At 42.4% G+C, this 18,926-nt stretch overlaps 1 protein-coding gene, 1 long non-coding RNA gene and 1 pseudogene across 10 annotated transcripts; all 3 read right to left on the bottom strand.

Annotated features, from left to right (window-relative positions):
• Window positions 1-1,927: 1,927 nt before the first annotated feature.
• On the bottom strand, window positions 1,928-3,052 carry LOC119300578. The gene has a single exon (XM_037577497.1). The coding sequence runs from the start codon at window positions 3,050-3,052 to the stop codon at window positions 1,928-1,930; it is 1,125 nt and encodes a 374-aa protein (XP_037433394.1).
• Window positions 3,053-5,793: 2,741 nt separating this feature from the next.
• On the bottom strand, window positions 5,794-6,083 carry LOC119298605 (annotated as a pseudogene).
• Window positions 6,084-13,518: 7,435 nt separating this feature from the next.
• Window positions 13,519-18,341, bottom strand: LOC119304391. 9 transcript variants are annotated; one of them, XR_005148239.1, is made up of 8 exons: window positions 17,681-18,341; window positions 16,728-17,333; window positions 16,578-16,645; window positions 15,865-16,018; window positions 15,510-15,762; window positions 15,093-15,270; window positions 14,901-14,961; window positions 13,519-14,090 (listed from the first exon to the last, which is right to left on the bottom strand). It is a non-coding gene; the product is annotated as an uncharacterized LOC119304391 (long non-coding RNA). The 9 variants fall into 9 exon arrangements; XR_005148242.1 differs by having other exon boundaries at window positions 15,631-15,762; XR_005148243.1 differs by having other exon boundaries at window positions 15,093-15,762; window positions 16,728-16,811; window positions 16,895-17,333.
• Window positions 18,342-18,926: the final 585 nt, after the last annotated feature.

Below are 18,926 nucleotides of genomic sequence, written 5' to 3'. Positions count from 1 at the left end.
TGTCAAAAACGTTCTTATATTTTGGGACGGAGGGAGTACCTATCACTGAATTTATTCACCACTCCAGTTCATCAACGCATAACTCTCTTACCCCTGGAATATAAGATGCATTTACCTGAGCTTGTTCATCATTCATTAACAAACCATTCTCTTACCCTGCTTGTTGTACTCCTGCACAGTATGGTTCACAAATCCACGTTTCAGTTTTACTGTTGCATTAGAGCTACAAACACATCCCTAACTTGGAACAGATCAACAGGACAGATTCCACAAATACCGTAACAAGTGGAGCAATGGCAAGGCCAGGACCCAAGCGGATCAGGTGAGATAACTACTAAACATGCATACAAAGGATAGGACTAATATCTATCATGCGCGGTTACACTGGCCGCAATATATCCGAATCAAACTACTAAACATGCATACAAAAGGATAGGACCTGCTTTTGTTGCATAGCACCCTGATTAATCCCGTGCAGGTTACAGTGGACGCAGTTACAACTGCTGCTAATCAGGCAATGCAGCTCTCTGCTATTCCTTGACGAGGCCCTAAATTACACTGGCCATTCAAAAGCTTCTTGATATAGTCCTTCATATGGCATTCCTGTTTTAGAGGAGACAGAGAAGCGATCAGTATCAAGATAATTAAGCATCAGAATGTTCTTTTTCTGCAAAAGAAGATAATATATTTGCTTTGCCACTTTAAGCACCAAAATATCAAATGGACTAACAAGACAAATGGCTGGTACTCCCTCCGTCCGGAAAAGCTTGTCCCCCAAATGAATGTATCTAGCATCAAGTTAGTGCTAGATACATCCATTTGAGGAACAAGCTTGGGACAAGCTTTTTCGCACGGAGGGAGTACAACAATAGTCAAATGTTACACACGCTCAGAGATCAAATAATGGATCTGCTACATCAATGTAGTTTTTGTTCTAAAAAGCTACAAGAGAGTAGGGTCAAATGCCATACGGGGAAATTTTCAGTTTATAGTCTGTATTCCACAACAACACTACCCTGATCATACATGCAGAGATGCCACACAATTATCCGTTGTTAACTTGTAACTAGCCACTTGCTAATTGTCAGAAAGAACAAAGATTTTCATGGCAATATATCTGAATCAAACTTCATGAATTAGTGCAAGCATACCCTCGTAAAATTTACGATCCACTTGTATTCCAGAAAAACACATACGACCCGCTAAGCAACATTAAAAAAACAAGTATTTAAAATCTCATTCAGAGCTCGAGATTCAAAGTTTAAAGGTAGTAAGTACAAAAATTACACCATGATTATATTTAAGAAATGTAGGAAGCTAAAACCCTAGTTTTAATGGATTTGTGATAATATATTAGGACAAGATAAATACAATTGTCAACATGGTAACTGGGCATGCATCTTTCAGCCCTTACCTCATATACATTATGTTTTATACTTTTGAATGTCCAATTTGTAGTTTTGCACTGATAGTTCAGAAAAGAGAAAAGTATGTTTTTGATTCCTCAAGTTCCCCAAAAGTATAGACTTGGTCCCAAATAAGGGGAAAAACAAGCTCTGCCAACACAAGTCTTAAACCCACACCCATAGGTAATTAAGGGTCCCTTACAAAGTTACTATGACCACAAATAAACACCTTATAAAGTTACCCCAGTACACGAATGTGTTCATATCATCTCACAACAAGAATTCTCTAATGTACCTTAACTAGTATTTTTTTTTCAAGCCCAACCGGAATCAATCACAAGTGATTTCAAAAGATCTTACGGCAAGCATTCTCAAATCTATTTAACTAGTACGTCAAGATGGCCTAATAAGGAATAAATCATGCAACTAACGGCCTAACACCACTACACATATATAGAAATAAACGATGTACAGTATAGTGCAAAATTTTGTAACCGCAACAAGTGCACTATACAGAACCTCTAAAGGCCAAAGGCAAACCTTGCAGGATCATCCTTGAGGGCAGGGAATATGGGAGGCCAGATCATCATAAAAGGATGGATGTCAACATAACTTTGTTCATCGACTGTCATCTCATACACTTTACGCAGTGTTCTGCACTTGATATCCAAGTAGAATACGTATTGAGAAATCTGTAAAAATACAAACTGAGCATTGTCTCCCACCTGCCTTATATGCACATACAGGCGATCTATCTTCCCTGAAATAGCACGCATCTCATACAAATATATGGTATCCAGCAGCAGCCAGTTCTCTTCCTTATGGAGCCATACGCAAAGTTGAAACTCCTTGGGACGCAAATGGATGAGATATACACCGGAAGCATCATCGGTACGTGACAACTTGATTTCTGAAGATGCATACTCCACTCCTTGTGGGAGGTGAATCGCGGAGAAAGTTGAGGCACTCAAATCCAAGACAAGAATGTTGTTACTAGCTCCCATATAGATTTTATTGTCTACAAGAACAGGGTTTGGCCTTCGCAGCGGATAATAATGGAGCTGGTTTGTGGCCGATGTAAGTATGCACCAGACACCATCTTGCAACATATATACGTGCACCATGATCTTTTTCTCCTTGGTAAGCTCCACCAACAGATAAAAATAGGACAGACCATCACCTTCTTCTTTGGAGAGGATTTCACTGAAAATATGAACAGGGCCCTGGGTGCTTGGTGGTAGTGGGACAATGGGCATTCCTCTCTTGGGGCACAACGGGCTTTCCATTTTATATGTCAATACTCCTTGTTTCCGGTCTCTGGTTAAGATGATGCCATTCCGGCAGTCCTTAAAGTCGATCCAGTAGCCAGAACTGTAGCTCGGAACGTGGCGGATGACGGAAGCGAGCTCTGGTAGTTGAGACTGCATCGGTATGAAGCGTGCACCCATGAAAACAACATAGAAGCCAAGGAGGCAGGGCGGGTGGAGTTTGCGGAACCGGCGGAGGAACTGGCGGTCAGAGGCATGGTGGTACCAACGCTTGCAGACGAGGGCGGCACGGACGAGGGTGGTGGGGAACACGACGTGGAGGAGGATCTCGGCGAGAAGGTCGTCGTCATCGAGCACCTTGGATACCACGGCCACCATCGATGTGGGGCAATGCCGCCGCAAATCGATATCCATGCATGGTCTCTTCTCGGGATGGGCCCTGGAAAATCAGCAGTGACAAACAAACGCAAAGCGACGTCATTGCAATGGACTAGTTTTTTCAGCCAACACGGAGCATCCATCCATGCATTCATCAAGCAGGACTACGTACGTACAAACCAACTGGAATAGATAAATCTTACGGTTGGGGGATCTCATCAGCATCCATCATTACCAATCTCCCTCTAGGCTGAGCTCCCACTGCCGCGACAAGCAAACGGCGGAGAGGGTTTAGGGAGAAGAATCTAGCTGGCTAGGGTTTCCCACAAGAGAAGAGAAGAGAAATTAATCGAGGGATACGACGGAAGAAAGGAGAAAGCTTGACCTCAAATCGGGAGGCAAGAGTTCTATGTCCGTCGTCGGCGACGCGCTCAGGTGGCCGGCAAATCCGCGGCGGCGCACGTCCGGTCGGTGCTTCTTCCGCCCGAGGCGCTGAGCACGGGCTGAGTTTTCTTCTGTTTTTATGCAAAGCTGCGGGGTGATGATGTTTCATAATGTTAAGTCCAGCCTAGTCCAGGTAATTTTAAGGCCCATTTAGAGCGGGGTGAATTAATAGCCTGCAGGACGCTTAAATAATACTAGGCTGTGTGTTTAAACAAATTTATTTTCTTCTTTAAGATTTTTGCTAAAATATACTATAAATTAAAATTAAAATAATAAAAACTAATAATGTATGTGTGTTTAAAAAATATTTGTACATATAAAAATATTTAACTTCTGAAAATGATAAAGTATTTAGAAGATTATTCATGTGTTTCGAACTTTACATAGTTTTAACCTTGGAACTTTTGAACTCTCCCCTCCCTACACCCCCACGTAAGTTTTAGTCTATAATATATTAAAGAGGAATTGGAAAGGCCGCAAAATGTGGCTTTTATCAAGAAGATTATTCATTTGTCTTTGTGATGTCTGGTCTACCATACAAATATTTTCGAAATTATGGATGTGTCTGCTTCATGTCCTGTTCATTGCAGGACTGGCCTGGACCATCTATGAAATTTGCCTAACAAGGTGTGCAGGAACAATAGCCTCGTTTTCTTTTTTTGCCGTTTCTTTTATTTTTTTGCTTTCTTTTTTAACTTTTGTTTGAACTTAAAAATATTCTAAATAAATTTTAAACATCTATAAAAATGTTGACCAAGCATTTAAAAAGTATTAAATAAGCATAGAGAAAATATTTATCAAGTATACAGAAAATGTGTATGAAACAATTTGACCATGTATTTCAAAAATGTTAACCAAGCACTTGGAAAATGTTAAATGTGTATAGAGAAAAATGTGAATCAAGCATTTGACAAAATCTTAAACAAGTATTTGAAAAAATATAATCAAGCATTTGAAAACTGTTAAATGTGTATTGAAAAAATGTTGAACATGTATTTAAAATGTTTCGATTTATTATGCTTTTTCTAACCCAGACACTAAAATCCAAATAATAGTTTCACAATCATTTGATATAAGTCATTAAAGGACACACCCACCATAACCCTCTCCCTATTATAAAGAAGAGAAAAATATACTTTTCGTCTCTCAATTCTTGGTGGAGTCTAAATTTAGTCCATCAATGATGAAATCGGACAACTTACACCTTGAACTTTTAATACCGGACAAAATTTGTCCCTCGACACAACTGAAGCGGTTTCCGAGCTAACTTGGCATGTTTTTGACCGGTCATAGTCCAGGTAGCAGAAAACACGCCGATCCATCGATGTGCTGCCTGTTTCCGCATCGCTATCATAACGCACCGTTGCAATGATTATGTTACGGCGGTTGAGTGGGAAATGAGAATACGACAGGGAAATACACTGGATGGCACGGACCCACATGTGTGTTGGTGATGTAGATTTCGGGATCATCTGAGCCTGGGCTCAGAAACTGATTTTTGTGGTACTCCCTTCGTAAACTAATATAAGAGCGTTTAGATCACTATTTTAGTGATCTAAACACTCTTATATTAGTTTACAAAGTGAGTACAATTAAGGTACTTTTTACATATAACCCATACTTGGTTGGTCCAATTTATGGGCAAAGTTAATTTTTTGAAATATGTCCACACAAGTAATCAAAGATGTGCCCCTCTGGTGTGATAGTCCGCTCAATACCGTTGCTAGCTTTTAGAGCATGATACTGCTAAAAAAAACTTGTAGAGCATGATACTGCTAAAAAAACTTGTAGAGCATGTTACTGCTCAAAAAAAAAAAACTTGTAGAGCATGTCATGTGTTTCTGCTGCATTGTGCGGCCTCATCAGCGGCTTATTTGTGTCTAGGAAACTCGTAGTAATTTCGTGAGTTTTTTTTTTTGACGGTTGCCCATTCTTTTACGTGATTTTGGCTGTGAAAAGCCTACAGCAAGTGACGGCCGGACAGAGGAGAGAGAAGAAGCGGAGGAACCAGAGGAAAAGTCCATAGACAGATGCATATATAGTGACACAACTCAATCGATCTCATCAAAGTTGCGACACAAATTTACTACCAGCAACAGCAACCAGCCTGGCCGCCGTAGATAATTTTTTGTTCATCGCCAACATTTTATTCCAGCATCATGGGTCGAACAGCAACATGCGTGCGTGCATGGACGCATTCACTCTCTCAGGTCTCAGCTAGGCTCGGCTAAGCTATACTCGTCTCTCATCTCCCATGGACGGAGATAGCCTACCTATAGCCGAGCCATACTCAGCGCCTAGCAGTGCGGGACGGCGAGGCCGCAGGAGACGAGGGTCTCGCGCGCGTGGGGACTGGTGATGTAGCGGCCGAGGGAGGGGTCCTTGGCGTACTGGCAGAAGCACCCCTGCTGCGCGCGCAGGTTGGAGCAGCACACGCGCACGCGCCGCTCGGCTTGGCACCGGTGGTGATCGCCGGCATGCAGACCGTCAGCTGCCCGACCTCGGACGCCGCGAGCGCCCCGCCGGGCGCCGCCACCAGCAGCGTCAGCATCATGGCCGCCAGGAGGACCTCCTTCCTCATCGCCATGGCCGTCGTCGTACGTACGTTGGTCTACTCCTTGCTCACTCTCGCTCTCGCAGTGGCAAGTGTTGTGTGTGATGGAGTGCTGCAATGGTGGTGTGGAGATGGAACTAGGGACTCCCGGTGTATTTATAGGCGGCCACGCACGGTCCCAGACTCCGAGCTCGATCGCCAGCCATGTGCCGCCAAGTGAGTGAGATGCACGTCGATCACTGGCAACCTTGATAATTAACACCCCACCTGCCGCCATGACTAGGGCATGGTTAAAGTTAATCACCCATGCATGCAGAGTTAAGGCATGTACTCACTGAACTGCTGCAGTACGAACTACATGGGTCCGCAAACAGGTTGACGCACGCATGCATGGGCATTCAAGTGGCCAGTCGGTAGAGGTCAGCCGAGTAGTTCGTCGTACTTCCATGCTCGGTGATGCAAGGATCCAAGTGCGCAGTCCATGCGCGATCACGTCTGGCCACCAGCTGCCGCCGTGTACAAATTAAGTACAAACGTACGTTTTCTTGTTCGGCATAGAGAGATGTGTTCGGTTCACCCATTTACAAAGCTCCTCGCTCGCTCGGTGTCAACGTTCATCGATCGCGGCTTCGCTGACTCGTCCCTTTCTTACCAACAAACAATACGCGCATGAGAGAGATCCTGATACATACGGCGAACATCATCTTCTTATATAGGGATGAGTATATTTTTCGTCCCTCAACCACACCTTGATTCGGCATCAATTTTTTTTATATGTAAGCATGCACTTTTTTTTCACCCAAATACCTATGCATATACTGCTTGTTGGTTTTAGACCACAGTAGATCGACTCGCCCAAGCAAACATAGATGAAAGCACACATGCTAGATCGGAAGCACATAAGCAAGCAGCTTGATTGATGTGCTGCCTAGAACATGCACATCTCACCACGTAGACGTACTTGAACCGGCTCGCTTCGGGTGAACAACGATCGGATCGATTCTCTCGGCGGCTCGCTCTTGATGGAACTCTTGTAACTTGGCGACCAAAAAACAGAACGTAGAAAATTTTGCTGGTGCGTGCAACTTGCATTTTTTGGGTTCTTTTTTTTCTTGACTTTTATATAAGAGTACATGACTGACTACCCTTGCCCTTCCGCAAAAAGAAAAGAGAAGACTGACTACCTGCCAACACGTCACTACCAACATAGCACGACCCGGTGTTCGGTTTATATATGGGATAAGTATGAGGTGCGCCTGATAGCTAAATAATTTGATGGTGTTACATTGAAAAAAGGATATTCAAAAGTTGATATATTGCTATAATTAAGGAGGACTTTCAGAAGGAGGATAGGTCACTGCCATTACATGCGTCTTGTAGACGCCATTGAAAGCTTTAGCGCAGTTTGAATTAACTATTATGTTTTTGCATCAAAAGAATTTAGTTGACAGTTCGCCACATCTTAATATTTTTTCGTCCTCCGTCTCTGCCCTCAACTATTTTCGAAAGTCTACAAATGATCCCTCAATTTCAAAACCAGTAAATTCTAGTCCCTCAACTTTCAAAACCGGGTAAGTTTAGTCCTTCGTACCGTTTAGGGTGGTTTGGTGCTGACGTGGACATGGTTTTAACTAAAACTAGACATGTCACATAAGTTTGACCGCCATGTCACACAGGTTTGACCGCCACATCAGTATCTACAAACTCACCGTGGCCACTGTCATCGAGCCACACTGCTCCTGTAGCCTGTAGGAACTCGCCGCAATGTACGGGTGCCGGCCAGAGGGCGCTGTGCTGCAGTAGCAACAACACCTCCTCGGCAGCTCGTCAGGAGGCGCCGGCTGGGCTCAGGCGTGCTCTACGAGATCGCATATGGGTATGTACGCACCGAAGCTGGCTTGGGTTCCACCGAAAGACAATACACACGTACAGTAGAGTTGCTGGACCGATTCACAAGAGACTAGCTAGCTACGTACTAGATGGATTTTCGCCGGATTGGAAAACGCCTTGGCTCTCACCCGGAGAGGAGCTCGTGCCTCCGCCGCATACCACCGGAGCTTGAGAAGCACCTCGCCATGTCCTTGAGCAACCTCAATCGACAGTGTGCACGGAGGCGGGCTATCGGAGTCGAGCCCGGACGTGGATTCATCCGCATCAGCCGGTAGGGCCGTGCACGTACGAGGTCGCCCATGGACATCCTTCACTCGCCCCAGGACGCACTGGTGACCCTCGAGTGGCACAAACTATGCAACACTTCTTTTAGGATGCTGCGCAAAACCGCTCATCAGAGGCACCAGGACGTTGGGCGGGCGGCTGGGCATGGCCTCAGTGTTGAAGAAGGGCATGCCGTAGACCTGCTGTGCGGCCCTCGACGCCACCGTTCGGAAATATAGCAGGCGCATGACACATGTTTGATAAAATGCCAAGAAAAAACATGACATGTCATCAACAAAACCACTTAAAGCGGTATGAGGGACTAAACATATCCTGTTTAAGAAGTTGAGGGACTAGGGTTTACTGGTTTTGAAGCGAAGGACCATTTCTATACTTTTGAAAAAAAATTAAGGGACACTACTAGAATCTGCAAATAGCCGTAGGGTTGAAGCGCTTCTCTAGAGCTAAATTGGACACCTTAGGGACATAAAGGTTTCCTAGGGTACATATTGAAAACCCAAGGGACGGTATTATTTCCTTCGGGTCTAATTGCACATCCAAGGGATACTCCGTGCGTGGGACCAGCCATGCTGGCATGTTTTCTTAGGGGTTATCTTATTAGCTCTAGGGAAAGATCTATACCTAGGATGAAGAAACAAAACTCTAGAGACTGAACATATGGTGCAAATGGAGCTTTAACGTTCCAACTAACGCCGTAGAGTATCCCTAGTGTTTGTAATGTTAACCCTAGGAAGGTTTACACACACTTAAATATGTATTTTACACCTAAGGTTTATATCTAAATATACTTACAACAAATATAGAATATCAAGAAAATTTAAACCTACAAGGAAAAATAAATGTGAAAATAACATAAATTGTGCAAAAAGAAAACGTAAGTTGATTGACCATATTTTTTTTCTGACATATGTCGAGCCATCACTTTTTGTGCACACACTTGATGAATAAATGTACATGAGTAGGTGAAATAGGCGGAAATAAGTGCATATTTCTTTGAGGGTTAGATATACACAATGAAAAATAATAGCCAAGTACTTCCTTCGTTCCAAATTACTCATCGCAGAAATGGATGTATCTAGAACTAAAATACATCTACATACATCCATTTTTGCGACGAGTAATTCGGAACAGAGCGAGTAAATCTTTTTGACCAGATGCTAGTTGAGTAGTGCCTTTTCTTTCCCCGAAAAATCAGTAGTGCCTAAATTGGCTATACACGCGCCCAGAATTGGCTGTTGGCCATCGCCGTTGCAGGCCCGGGCTCCCGCGGCTGTCGCTGCCGCAGCCGCAGCCGCCGTCTCTGCTGCATCTGTAGCAGACCTGGGCTCCTGCGGCTGCCGCTGTAGAGGGGCCGCCGCCGCTGCTGCCTCTGCAGCAGACCCGGGCTCACGCCGCTGCCACTGTAGAGGGTCCGCCGCCGCCGCTACAGAGGGTCCACTGCCGTGGAGCTTGACCGACCTGCCGCCCTCGACAACAACTTCAGGCGGAGGCCTCCGTGCTGCTACCACCCTGCTCATACCCTGCCGCCCTTGACCAATACGTCCTCGGTCTGCAATCTGCTGCAACTATAGGCGTCTTCTTCAATTTCAGAATCAAAGGCTCCATTAGGTGAGCTCACATGACAATTTTTCCCTCATGTTCCTATATGTGTCTGATGCATTCAGTTTAGGGATCGGTAAATGAATTTTTTTTAGAGATCTTTTTTACTCCATGAAGATGAAGCTCACATCTAGGAAGTTGTGATCCCTAAAAAAACGGTCTATTTGTGTATATTTGTTTTCTGATTACAACTGTGTATTTCTTCATCTCATAAAACTGTAAGCTGTATATTTGTGTTCTGATCAAGAAATTGACTCTGATGCAGAATCAGAAGATGGAGAGGACTTGCAATTATCTCATGAAGACATTGATGATTTCTAGTAGTTTTCTTGTTGTTTGAGATGACATTTTCCTCAATGTATTTTTAAATCTGGACATTGATGATTTCTGGTTGTTTCCCTTTGTGTTGTACTTAAAAATTCTATCTCTTGTGGTTATATTTGTCTCTAGTTATTTCTCTTTGTGTTGCACATTTTTCTGCTGCTATACTTATGCCAATTCAGAAATGTGTAATTTTAGTTATGTTTTCTATAGACCTTACTAATGCATTTCAATTCAGTTTTATAGGATGACAATTTCACACCGCCGCCGCCGGGGGTCATCCTCTACTAGCAGTGCTACTACAAGTGCTACGCCAGGGCAAGAGATGGTTTCATCCCCAAAAATGTCCGCTGGTACAAATGATGGTGAGTGGCTTCCACCTCCAAAATTCTTAAGAGGTTCTGCAGAACTTCCACCACCTACTGGAAATGAGTCTGAACGTCTGTTGATTAGACCTGACGGTGACACGTGAGTTATCATTTAATCCATGCATTACAGATTGGCACACCTTGAGGTGCTTTACATGTACAACATGACATACCTTGGGGTGTGTTTAACTTATATCTATTTTCTTGTCCTAGGCACTGGTTAGAATTACCTACACTAAGAAATAATGTGAGATAACAATCCTTTTAAAGACGCATCATCCTGGTTTGGTTGAGCAAAAAGGAAAACTTGTGTTTGCATCAACTTGGGAACACTATAAGCTAAAGCCCAGTGATGGGGTTCGTCCAAAAGCTGAGGAAATCGAGGAAGAATTTTGGGTAACAGATCTGGGTCCTTTTCAAAGTGTACTGCTGTAGTAAATATAAGTAACAGTTGCTTTCTTTTAGAAGTGTACTATTGTAGTAAATATAAGTAACAATTGATTTTTTGTGATCTATATTGCAGCTGAGGTCTAGGCATGAGGCTGAGTATATATGAAGCAAGTGCAAGGCTCCATATTGGCAGGTGTTGCAACCAACTCTTGGGTAGTATTCTGTACTATGCTCGCATACAGGCCGTAAGGGACCATTAATACAAACTTGAGAATCGCAGACTAAAAGAAAAATTTGCTGGACGACGTTATCTTGAAAAACATGAGTACATGGCTGTAAGACCATGGTGGTGCACTGTTGTTTTCTCGGAGGCCTTAGTTGATGAATGGTGTGATGTTAATTGGATTGTGACATCTAAGGAAAATCGTGATAATCTTCTCAACTCTAAGTACAAGGCCCATAGAGGTGGATCTAATTCATTGACGACAGTTTGCCAAAAACTGGTACTCTCCTAACTTTTGAATAAATTAAGTATGTTTTTTTATGTAGTAACTTAGTTTTTTCTTGTCTTAGTCTGAGAAAGAACGAAGAGAGGTATCTAAGATTGAGGCATGGATATACACACACAGAGAGGAAAAGATCCAAAGAATCCTGATGCGTTAAAATAGTGTTGAAGCCACGGAATGCTTGGTATAATATCCATCCATTACTTGATATACTAAGTTTATGTTTTCTTTTGTGGTACATTATTTTTTAATCATCTTTGCATATTGTTTGTCATCCAAAGGATCTGTACAAAGAGAAGGTTGTTAACATGCATGGGCAGGAATATGATTTGAAGCATTCTCCTGTTGAACCACAAGCCCTTTACGAAGCTGATGGCGGGAAGCCGCACGGAAAGTGGCCGCTATTGAATGGTGCCGTGGAGGGTAGAGAGACTCTTAGGGAGGTGCAGATCAATCGCACTTTGTCTTCGTCAAAGCGCCAACGACTAGAACATGATAAAAGGATTGCTCAACATAATGAGTTAATGAAAAGGCATGCACAAAGTATGGTTGATTGGGGGAAATCTGTCCAGACTACAGTGGAGAGTAGCCTTGGTGGTGTGCACAAGTTTCTTATGGTGTGTATATTTCTCTTGTGCAGTCATTTTGTTTCTATTATAGCCACTTGACACAACTTTCTAATTTGTCTAAAAAAATTCAGACCATCGCATCCCTTCAAGGAATTCCAGCGCCTGAGATTCCATGCATTGTTATACCACCACCTCCAGCTTTTCTAACTTTAGCCACTTCGTCTCCAGTCTGTTCTCCAGAAGTGGTATGTACCTATGTCTTTTTAAATCCAATGGCGCCAAATAGGCCAAATGAGAACAGAAAAGGAATATGCTGTAGTATATCAACAAATGCCCAAAAACAAGTGAAAATTTCCCAGAATGGTAGTCGACATATGGTTGCACTTTGTTTTTTGGTTCAAATTTTTGGCCAAATAGTGTTGAATTGGTATTTTAATTTTACTTTTTAATCGGTTTGGAAAATATGATTGAAAATTTCGCAGAATAGTAGGCATCATATGGTTGTCCTTCTGCCAAAATTTCATAATTTTCTGGACATTTGTTATTTTGGTTCAATTTTTTTGCCAAATAAGGGCTGAATTGGTATTTCCATTTTATTTTTAGTTGGTTAGGCAAATACAATTGAAAATTTCCCAGAATGCTAATAATGACATTTGTGCAGCCCTTTGCCGGCGAACCAACAAATGATGTTGAAAATATGGATAATACATTACGTGGAGCGGAGGATGGAATGTTTGGCGGCTTCTTTGATGCAAATGGTAATGATGCGAATGGTGTTGCTGCTGGAACTTTCTCCCCACCTGGTGATGATTTACCTACACTAGATGACCCGGTGCGCCAAATGGCGCAGAGACCCAATTGAAACCATGTTCGTGTTGAGAAATATTTGCCTTTTTAGTAACTTTATGTTTGATCAAGGATAGAGACCATGTCAAACCCGAAGTGTTTTGAACATGTATTTGGACAATGTGCCATTTGGCTCTATGTCACCCAAGTAAGGTGCAAGGTCCAAATTCAAGCATCAAGGGTAATGATTCTAAACCTTTTGTAACAGAAACCTTTGCATTCGTTAGTAACTTCGAGTTTTAGCAAGCACTAAGGGTAATAATTCTAAATCTTTTATATGAAAAATTAAGGGATACCTATGTTCAAACTATATACTTTAGCATGTGAAACTAATTCAAACTTTGCAAGTTGAAATATTTAGAGACCGATCATAAAATTGCCGGCTCCACTCTACTGCGACGCGAGGGCCGGCTTGTATTTTCAAATTTTGAATTTTCTACATTAGTATTTCTTAGACACCATATAGGAGATGAGAGAACAGTAAAAAATTGTTAAATGAAAACTATGTAGCTTAGTATCTAAGGCTTATGAAAACTGCAATCTTGAAAGAGGAAAACAACATTAGAAATCTTAATGTTCCTGGTCCTGAATAGTGTATTCGTGTAAATATGTAGTTGATCACCCGGTGCAAAGTAAAAAACTTCTCATGAAGTACCGTTGGGAACCTAAAAGCAAGTGATCACACATACAAACATTCCAAGGGAAAATGCGTAAACTCACAACTCAAACAAACTACTAACAGGACCATGTATGATTTTGCAGCTTAGAATCTACATAAAACAGAACAGTGCAGGTAACCTCTACCCAAATCTCACTACTATATTCGAACATTTATTCTTAGATCACCCGTACTCCTTTTATGTACAAATCATGCAATATCTCTGTCTAAATCAATGCCAATGCATGCACATGCACAAGCCTGAACTAAACAACATATATGATATAGCATAATTAAATGATCTAAAATAGATGCATGATCAGGGGAGGAAGATGGTGAGCCAAAGATGAGCAACTGAGATTGGGGAACGACGACCGGCGATCAGCAGCCCATAGCGAGGGCCGGCTCCATTTGACCATGACGCAAGCAACGCCAGAGCTCTGGCCTGGCTGCTCCTTCCCCATGCCCATCCTACTCATCCTCCCCTGCTTCTCCACACCAAGCATGAAGACCACACCAGCCAGGCTCTCTTATGGCGACGACCTGCGCCCAATCCAGAATCACGATATGTGGCGGGCGTCAGATCGAGAACGCAGGGAGGCGCCGTCCTATGGGGAAGAGAAAGAGGATAACATCATATAAAATAAAGTAGTCATTTTTCATGTACCGAAACTTTAGTTTTGGGCAAGATGATCAAAAATAAAAATATAACTAATGCAACAGGAGAACCACATATGAAGTTATGATCAACTTAAGATCTTGACCACAAATTTATTCTTTTTAGGCATGGTACCAGACGCAAGGTTGCCACAAATCACAATGAAATGTGTGTACGAATCTCTTGTTTTGTCCTAAAACTGGATTCGGAAGTCATGCAACTGAGCATAGACTTTTTTGTGTGTGGGAGAATTGGACATATTATGTTGATTCTGTCCTAAAATAGGAACTATGCCGATTCTTTTTTATGAATTATTGCAACTAAATTACATGAATGTTTGTTTGACATAACCGGCTCAAACAATCATGATTGCATAAAGCTCTTAATAGAATATTCTGATGAAGCATCAGCATTTTGCTTGGGTGCCTAAAAAAAATTAGCAACGAAAATCATGAACAAAGAGACTGGAGTTGATGATCATGTGAATGGAAATATAGATGCAGTTTTTATTTATCTACGCTATTGATTTTGTGCTCTCTACATAGGGCAAATTATACAGGAATCAAGAATTTGATTTGTAGAGATTTGTAGAGAATGGACTTGGATACATTTAGAATCATACAAATGTGGAAAAAGGTCATTAAAAGCTTCATTTCAAATGTAATACATGGCTCAAGACCTGGACTAAATGGTTCAATCTATTTTCAGAAACTAAAATTTCTATTTTTTATGTGATCCACATTATAGAATAAGTGCTAACCTTTTGACGAGTCCCTCTGCAATATCAAGAAGCTGGATCCAACTAATGCGCTCGACTTGCTCTGCAAATATATACATGGTTCAGCCTTATTTTTAGAAATTAGAATTCCAGTCACAGTTGCAACTCCAACACCAAAAAGAATTGACTATTCATTTTCTGTAAGTCCAGACAGAAACAAAGAACAATGCTTACCTGATAGAACTCAACAGAGTTGAAACCTAGACTCTGATTGAGAAGTCCAATTAAGATGCCATTGAGCACTCCAAATCCCATGACGGTCCTTGCGAGGTTTGTGCTTAAAGGGCTTCATACATAATGCCACATGAAGTCAATAGAATAGAACAAAGATGCCAGCTTGTCAACATGGTTGCTGCACAATAAAGAATAAAGGTGTTCTTATTTGTAGGGATAACATTTCTGCCAAGTTATACATGACTTTCAAAGATCAGTAAACTGAATCCGAAATTTACATGCTGTAGAGGAAAAAAATGGCAGTCATAATATGAGACACAAAATTATACTACAAACAGGGGATATGCAAACGTCAATGATCTGAACAGAAGCTCTAAATAAATAAAGAAACATCAATTCATAAGAATTGAAACTCACTGCCTCCAGTTCCATAGACCAATACTCTGTTTTATGTGAGTACAGTCTTCTAACACGTGAAAAATTGCAAGGCTCGACCAAATTCAGAGACATATTTATCAGCAACGCAAGGTTCACCAACCACACAAAGTTAACTGAGAGTTCCATAATGTTCAGGGACGTTCACTTTCTAAGCTGTTTGTTCATGGCAACAAAAATAACACCGAAGAGAGTTCCTGTTGGATGAAAGGGCATGAAGCTCGGGTTGCATTCTCTGTAAGATCGGAAATAATTGAACACATAAAATTTATCAATGCCAAACAGCACCAAACTATAGAGTAACACAAATGCAAATCAGATCAGGATTTAAGCATACCTGTGGATGGGACGATTCAGCACCATCAAGCGTCTCGGGGTATGGAGGAGCAACTTGATAAAGACACATCATAACAGATGCAAACCCACACAAAAAGCCAATGAGGGTCAAAGTTCTTTTTAGGTTCGCCAGTTCCGACTGGTAGATTTCAGATCTGTCATTAAAAAAATGTTATTACAGACAGGTACATGAGCATGGAAAGCCAAATAAGCAGCACTTATGAGTAGACCTAGGATGTATCTATATGTATGCAGAAGTGCATAATGATGAAAGTATACATAATCTGGTGCTTAAGCAATTTCTGAACAAGCTACAGGGGTGGCTTGCCATTGGATGTCTAAACATAGCCTGGTGCTTTCAAACATGCAAACCAACTTCTAAACACGCTACAGGGACTGTAAACCTTCCTTTTTAGAGTTCAGACAAATATGTCTGGTGCTTAAGAAACTTCTGAACAAGCTACAGGGGTGGCTTGAATTCAATGGCTAAACATAGCTTGGTGCTTCCAAATATGCAGACCAACTTCTAAACAAGCTGCAGAGGCTGTAAACCTTCATTTTTAGAGTTCAGATAAATAACATCATGTATAAGCCTTACCAGTCAAAACTAAGTTACCAACTGAATATAAATTCGCATTAGATTGCTTTAAATATAGGAGGTTTTCTCTGTGGTAATGTATGTGAAGCTCTATACTGTTAGTGCAAGAGGTATACCTCACAGTAGCCTCAAGCAATTTCTGTTTCTCACAGTTACTCTGCATGGAAAACTTCAGCTCACCGACCTGTATACAAATAAAGTAATTCAGCTCACCGCTACGTGGATGGAAAAGACTAAGAACCATGCTCAGGTAGCCTGCCAATCACCTCTTAGATATGCTGGTTTATTGTGTGTCTGGATGGGGAGACAAATGGTGGAGCACAAGACAGGAGAAAGGCAAAAGCAAGATACTGGCGCAGATGGTGATGAAGATTGAAGACATGCTTCCAAAACAGAAGTTGGGGGCTATGGGTGGGGGAGATGGAGCTCTTACCACGCACGTCAATGATGTCTGCCTTCCTTATTTGTGGCATCCGCGATGCAGGGGACCATCTCAAGATCAAGTGATGGGCTGCTAGCACATGGCGACACCAACTCCAGACCAAGCACATTGCTGCCTTCCACAAATTCAAGACCGTAGCAGTGTGGCAGTATTCTTAGTAACAACATGGCTACAACATATCTTGGTTATCATAATCTCTTCTCAAATATATAAAGAATCAAAATAAAAGCTACATATTATGAAAGCACTTCAGTTTAATGTTTTTGACATGGTTCTGCAGAAAACACCAAAACCAAAGCTAATGTCGAAGCAGAAAATATCACCTACTTAAGATTACAATCTGGATGAACCAATCTGTACCTTCTTTTTGTTCATTCTTGATGCACATGTCAAAAGAAGGGATCTTAGTTATTTTTCTTCCAGTGAAAACCTGAAAATAGAGATGCATTATGTTAATTCTCTTTGCAAAAGAATAGCACCACTTCTCCACTCAACCCAATTTCCTTCAGATTCAATATAAGCTAAGATGAGTGATTGCTGCTAGCAAAGGAAATGCAAATTGTTCATCGAGAATCCAAGTAGCAGAAAGGTATCACGAGAGGGAGATGGGCAGTCTGTGAGTAGTATAAAGCAATCTATTTTTCTTGAAGATTGATTTAAAACTGAACAAAGAAATAAGTAAAAGGATAATTTAACAATGTAATGCTCCTAGATGACTCTAACAAAGAACAATCTACGGATATATAAATATTATAATTACGATGAATACAACTCTACCTTCTTCTTCTCCCAACGTCATATTCCCTCCTCCAACTATCACCTCTTCATCTCAAAGCAGGCAGATGAGCTCCTCCTAGACCAGCGGCAAGGCTTCCTCTCCTCTCCTCTTCCCTTCCCGTCGCCTGACCCGCTCGCTCTCCCTCGTCTCTTACCTTCCCTTCCCTTGTGAAAACGGGAGGGGGGAGGTTGCGGGCGGAGGCTGGCCGGAGGAGACGGGCGCGAGTGGCGGCGGCTGGCCGGGTGGAGGAGGTGCGGCGACGGCTGGCTGGGTGGAGGGGACGACGGCGCCTCCTTCTCCTCTTTCCTCTCTCTCTCTCTTTCTCCCTCCTCTCCTTCCATCTTCTCCCTCTCATCTTCTCTCTCTCCCGCAGATCGAATCGTGCGCCGCAGCTCACTCCGAAGGTGTCGTCCTCGGCCGCGAGGAGGAGGATGCAGGGGAGCCCGTCCTGCGCAAACCCGGAGCAGGCGTTGGAAATCAGGTTCGCCCGTGAAGCGCGTGGCCACGATGGCCTGCACGCGAGCGATGGGAAGGCAGGGAGGAGAAAGAGGCGAGGCGGTGGAGGAGTAGCAGGCGGCGGCGAGGCTCCTACGGCGTAGAAGAAGGAGGAGGAGGAGGAGGGAGGAGTGAGGGGCGTGGGGCTGGGTTTGATGCCGTTTTCGTCCCTCGCGCGGTGGTGATTTTTTCGCTCGTGTGGTGCGGTGCGCCCTCGCTCCCACGCGCAGCGCGGTGCTTTTTTCCCCTCGGGTGGTACCGTGCGCTCGAGGACTTCGTTGTGACTACCATTCTAGGAGGCTTTATATGTTAGAACCACTCTAGGAGGCTTTATATGTTAGATTTTGAGATATATCTCATCACGGTGAAGGAGGTGGTCTGAACTTTTTTTACTGATTAATTGGAAGCAAATGGACAGTTATCCTTTTGGCCATGCACTTGGTTAAGGTTGTGATATTCTGGATCAGTAACTCATATGATGCATGGTGTATGTATTCCAGGCTACTAATTGGCACCTAGGTAGATGACATTTTGTGAGTTCTAGGTAGATGCCATCTTTTGTAAAGAGTGGTACTATTATGTAAACTCTTTGATGTTGCTATTTATAATGATGGTGGTTGAAATATATATATTTCATGTGATTGTTTTCTAATTCATGAAGTGATTATATACAATTATTTTTTATAGTTTAATTTATACAGAACAATATTAATTTGCCCCAATAATGCAAAGCAGGGGAAGTGCCGAGCT

The sequence above is a fragment of the Triticum dicoccoides genome, chromosome 5A (genome assembly GCF_002162155.2).
Source record: "Triticum dicoccoides isolate Atlit2015 ecotype Zavitan chromosome 5A, WEW_v2.0, whole genome shotgun sequence".
In the NCBI taxonomy this organism is placed as follows: Eukaryota; Viridiplantae; Streptophyta; class Magnoliopsida; order Poales; family Poaceae; genus Triticum; species Triticum dicoccoides.
The sequence above is the reverse complement of the archived record's forward strand: the minus strand, read 5'-3'. Positions and strand labels throughout refer to the sequence as shown.

Excerpts from the sequence above, each read along its gene's own strand:
- LOC119300578 (XM_037577497.1), bottom strand. The coding sequence starts at position 3,052 with ATGGTGGCCGTGGTATCCAAGGTGCTCGATGACGACGACCTTCTCGCC.